This window comes from Dendropsophus ebraccatus, chromosome 6 (assembly GCF_027789765.1).
Source record: "Dendropsophus ebraccatus isolate aDenEbr1 chromosome 6, aDenEbr1.pat, whole genome shotgun sequence".
In the NCBI taxonomy this organism is placed as follows: domain Eukaryota; kingdom Metazoa; phylum Chordata; class Amphibia; order Anura; family Hylidae; genus Dendropsophus; species Dendropsophus ebraccatus.
The window spans coordinates 82,947,391-82,953,016 of NC_091459.1; the positions used below are offsets into that span (position 1 = coordinate 82,947,391).

The 5,626-nt window shown below is 37.6% G+C and overlaps 1 protein-coding gene across 1 annotated transcript; it reads right to left on the reverse strand.

Moving 5' to 3' along the window:
• Positions 1–398: 398 nt before the first annotated feature.
• Positions 399–2,575, reverse strand: LOC138795228 (complement C1q tumor necrosis factor-related protein 2-like). The gene is made up of 2 exons (XM_069974223.1): positions 2,017–2,575; positions 399–1,288 (listed from the first exon to the last, which is right to left on the reverse strand). The coding sequence occupies exons 1-2, from the start codon at positions 2,573–2,575 to the stop codon at positions 399–401; spliced, it is 1,449 nt and encodes a 482-aa protein (XP_069830324.1).
• Positions 2,576–5,626: the final 3,051 nt, after the last annotated feature.

The window sequence follows — 5,626 nt, forward strand, 5'->3', positions numbered from 1 at the left end:
ATACACTGCCCTAATTGTATTACGAGTTTTAATTGCCTGGTCACAGGTTTTATTACACTCTGCCTATGTCTATAAACTTTAATCAGATCATTATGGCAGTTTTGCATTTTGAATATCAATATTTACCATGAATATACTGAAAATTGCATAAATAAATGGATGAATTGGGATAGTTTTGGGCAATTTCACACTCAGTATCTGGAAAAAGTAACCGTGACTTGCGTAATGATGACAGGGTCATGCTGACCCATATGCAACCCATTGAGAATTCATAAAATGACATGCTTGACAATGTTTTCTATCTTTTTACTGCTTAAAAGTGGTAAAATGTATTCCATTATTAAATAATTCAAATGCAAAATGCTCAAGCACAGCTTTCAGTCTCTTAAATTATAGCCCTAGTCTTCAAGAGAATACAGTATAAATCCTGTGAAGAGCGAGTCGGATTCATCTGAAATGAATTCATTTTGGGCACTAGTTAAAACCTGAAGCCAAATCTCATCATCTTCCCTAAGATGAAGCAGAACTGATCCAGAGGCTTGACAAACACTGCGCTCACACTGCCTGCCTTGTGTCTGTATAACTATCTTACCATTGTGAGCCAGACCAATCATAACAGAGGAATGTGATAAACTTATATCGTATGTGAAAAAGTAGACACCTTCAATGTTAGCTACAAATATACCTGAGTTTACACTGTATGGTTTATTTTCATTAATGAAAACTTTATCAAACCTTATTGGACGTCCTGGCAAAACAATATTCCTTTGTCCTCGGACAGCCACAGAAAATGCAATGTTATCATGGTCAGACTGTGATCCTTTCTGTCCTTTATCTCCCTTTCTTCCTTGTATTCCTGGAGGTCCACGATAACCTGGTGGTCCCATATTTCCTTGCCTTCCTTGATCGCCTTTTGGTCCAGCAGGGCCACTAGGTCCCACAGCTCCTTTTGGCCCAGCTTCCCCAGGAAGTCCAGGTGCACCATCAATACCATTTAATCCATTTTCTCCAGGATCTCCTTTAGGACCCTTGTCACCTTTTGTACCTTTCATACCTGGTTCTCCTCTGGCAGCTTGAAATCCTACAGCACTATCCTCACCAGGATCTCCCTTTTCACCTTTTTCACAAAAAACACAACTGGTTCCTTTATCACCTTTTGCTCCAATGGGTCCCGTGTTTCCCTTATCACCTTTAATGCCTGTATCTCCTTTAGGACCCGATAGGCCCTTTTTTCCCTTAATACCTTCCAATCCTTGAGGTCCTCTTTTACCAAGTTTCCCAGGCTCACCTATAAGATGTAGAAGTATGTCATTAACAGGTTCATAAAACTGTTAAGTTATCATTTAATAGACGAGACGACAGAAAACGACTCGAGATGTTGGAGACAACTAACATAGTATATTACTAAGAAGTTGCATATATAAAGACCGTATACTTTTTAAATAAATATAATAGTTAAACAGAAAAAAAAATAAAACTATTGTAACATCGGAGTTAGAGTTTTGTAAATCTCATGAATGTTTATAGGTGTTTAGTGTCAGGTTTTTTGAAAGAAAACATACAACAATAGTAAATCTGGGCCCATGTGTACCAAATACTTTATCATTAACAAAAAATAAAGTTTCAATATGAAGATGCAGTACACTTTGAAGTTGCATCCATCATAGGTTACAATAACACAATAGTTTTATCTTCCATCTAATGTAAAAACACAGATGAAACAAGGAGTTCCTTTCCAACATGTGAAACCTAACCCTATTACATTTGCATTGTATGCCCAATACATTATCTAATAAAGAGCCATAGAGCTCAGTTCAAGCTTTCTATCCTTAAAGCATGTAATGTAAGTACATGAATGTACACCCTTGTACGTTTTTTTTTTTTTTACCAGATGCCCCTCTGACATATAACCTATAACAAATTCCCATGCGATCGGATGACTGTGACATACTACTTGTCTTATCTCCCATAGACTAATGAGGCATGCTACATGATGCCATTAACAGGTAAGATTACCTGGATCCCCTGTGTCACCTTTATCTCCCTTTTGTCCAGCAGGTCCGGGAATATTACAGAAGCACTCTTTTCCTTCTGTACTGTTTTCCATTGGTATTTCCAAGACAGATTCTAACTGTTCATCCGATGGATAGGCTTTGTTAATGTCTAGTAATGGGATTAAAGTGCTATTGTCCTCTGTCTCTTTAGAAGCACTACCTATTGCAGGAGCAGGACCCTCAGTGCTGGTCATGTTGAATACATCCAAAGTAATTGGTTGCTTAGGATCAATATTCATTGTAGACATTTCCTGCAGTTTAATATTGTTCTCCCTTCCATCTGTCACATTGCTTAGAACAGGGGTCACTGTTGATGTTATGGCAGTCTGGGAATTTACTTGAGTTCCGCCATCTGTGACTGGATCAGTTTCAATGGTTTCAAGGTCTAGATCAAGAGGAACAGTATAAGCTTGTTTGGGCTCTTCGTTTTCAGTACCATTCAGTGATTCCATTGTAAAGAGTGGGCTAGCTGTAAGGCTCAATATGGCACTAGCTGGGGGAGTCCATATTAAAACTTGCATTACTACAAGTAACAGCATACCTGAGGAAGAAGAGTAAGAAACATTTTTTTTATACTGGTAAGATTACAGTTTTAATAGACAAAACTACTGAACACACATTGTAGAGAAAAGAATTTATTAGTAAAATGTCTTGTATACAAAGAAAATAAATCTAAGGGGGAAATTCATCAGGGTTTTGCCCCTATTTTTCGGTAAATAATTGGATTTTTCACCCATTTTTGGTCTAAGTTCTATTTATGAACCAGTATTGGACAGGCGAATATTTTCAGATGCAACTTTTTTTTAATCTGCCTGTTTTGAGTATACACCCAAAAGTTTGTATAATCCAGGTTTAGCGCCCAATTTATCATTTGTGACTTTTTTAAAAGTCGCACAAACAGGTGCAGGCTTACGTCTGGTCAGTACCAGGTGAATATATTTGCGCAATTTTTGCACATTTTTTTGTGACTTTTTACTTAGATAAATTCACTATGGCAGTGCTACATATTAATGAATCTGTCACAAGCTATTGGAACAAAATACACACCAATCCTCATTAGAATAGTTGCAAACATTAGACTCCTTAATAAATGTCCCCCTAAGTGTTTCATGTAGTAGAGAAAAACATTCTAATAAAAAAATCTAATATATCTAAAATATAGTCCCTGATTCTATCTACCTAAAAGATAGTATTGTAGATATTCTCTTCAAGACATGGGGAATGGGTCTTTCACACTACTTACACATCATTGTGTCCAACACTGCACTAACACTGTAAGGCTATGTTCACACGGCGTAAGAAACCGGCCGTTCTGTGACGGAATGGCCGGTCTCTGCAAAGATCATCCCGGCTGGTACTTAAGTACCGGCCAGATGATCTTTCCAGCCGCAGTGTTCTGATGCGGGTGCATCGGCGTGCGCCCGCATCAGAGCTCCTCACAGCACACAGCCACTCGCTTCATTGTGTGAACCGACATGGGTTTCTAAGACCGCAATTCACTGAACTAACATGTCAGTTCTTTGCGGCGCCTTGAGGGATCCCGGCCGGAGCGTTTACGATGTGTATACGCTCCGGCCGGGATCCCATGAAAGAACATGCGGCATTGCGTTGTTGCCATCGGCCGTACTTTTATGTAGTGGGAACATAGCCTAATACTGTATATAAATTATAGGGGTTGCCTAGTTAAAAAATGTTCAAGTTAGGAAAAATGAAGGTATTACAGGGGTCTATTTGAAACCTCCTCCTGTTAGCCATTGTAAAGAAAAACTTCAAAGAGGGTTTCTTCAGAGGATTCACTATGTCTGTACACTAAAAGCCTATCAATTTCCAGGTGGAACATGTAAGGTAGCACAGCCATGTTTTTCCTGTAGGCTGTGAGGACAATCTGGCTTACTGTAATGTCTGTGTAGCTTATATGGACATAACTGTATGTTCAGTTCTCAAAGCTCTCAGGAGCTCCTAGTATGTGATCATGTTGTGTATCACTATTTTACATTAATGCAAAGCCCTACTGATCTCAGAGGTGCATTAGGTGTCATTGCTTCACCTCCTTTATTCTAAGAACCCTCCTTGATGATAATGTATATTTATGGGGGGGGGGGTCCCTGCAACTCCCTCTATTAGTAATTTGAAGGGGAATATTTCATTTAGCTGCTAAGGTACATAAACATTATTATATTATACATTATAAGCTACCTAACTAAATAAACATGTACTGTAAATATACAGTATAGTAAATAAATAGCAACTTGACATTGTATACTGGTAAAAACGAAGAAAATGAAGAATAGATGAGGGGGCATAAGTATTTTACATTATACATGTGTTTCTCCAAACCTGAGAATACTTAAAGATCTACTGATTTATCATAACAACAAGGACCCATATCTTTTATCATTTTATATCATTTTGAGCAGCAGACATCACGGCTCCTGCTGTAAAGTAATTCTGGACAAGAGACAGAATGAACTGACCACAGCAGAACAGGCTGAGCCAAGAGTCTGATGTGCTCAGAATCCCTTCTGCAATACAGAGATGAAGATTAGAGGCAGCGATGATGGGCATATAAAATGCTGGAAATTCACAGTTCAGTAAATTAACTTAACAAGCTCAGAATAGTCTAAACAGGTAAACTCACTTTACAAAAAAAAGATTTTTTTAAAAATTTCTTAGATCATTTTGACCAATGTTCTCTTTTATTTTAGACAGATTTTCTGCAGCTATATTACAGACCCCACATGAAAATCATTTACCTTACCTGCAAGAAATATTTGACCTTCCGAAGCGACTCTTCCCTTGCACATTGGATTGAAAGCTATTAAATAAAGGATGATGAACAAAGGGCATTTGTAGTCAAGCAGGGAAATTGGCGGCCCTTTACCTGCCTCACGTAAATAAGTATAATCACAATCCTTAACAGGGTTTGTGATGTAAGTATCTATAGGCCCTAATGTAACCCATCTAGTGTTCCTTGATCTGTAATTACAATTGATATTACAGACCTATTAATACTCTTCCATTAGTAGAGAAAGTGTTCTCTGTTACATTGAAAGGAAAGCATATAATTTTCCAGGAAACTGTACAAGTGATCTGCAAGCCATCAATTATACAACCATATTAAATGACTGTATACTTTGCTGACATTTTGTATGCTGAACAGTATGTCTTTAATGTGTGTTTTCTTTCTTGTGATAACTTAAAGAATGTATTTTTCCATGTACACATAAGCATATTGGGAAAAAGAACTTTAGAATATTAACATAATTAAGGTTTTAATTTTTAATTTGAGACACCAGAAGTGAAAATAGAAAAAAAATACACTAAGATATACTGTATTAAAAACAATAAGTGTTAAATTCACATGGCCTTGTCTACTACCACCAGTGTCCAGCTTGCTCCACCAGATGCTTTGCATTTAGTGCCATTCTCCAATGATAGCAATGCATCTAGAGGGGCCCAACTCTATACATGCAGCACTTGATAGAGCCTGTAATCCCCATACATAGAGGCTCAATGTCATAGTGTGTCATTAAACAAAAGCTGTTTTAGATCAGAGATGTACATATTTGCAA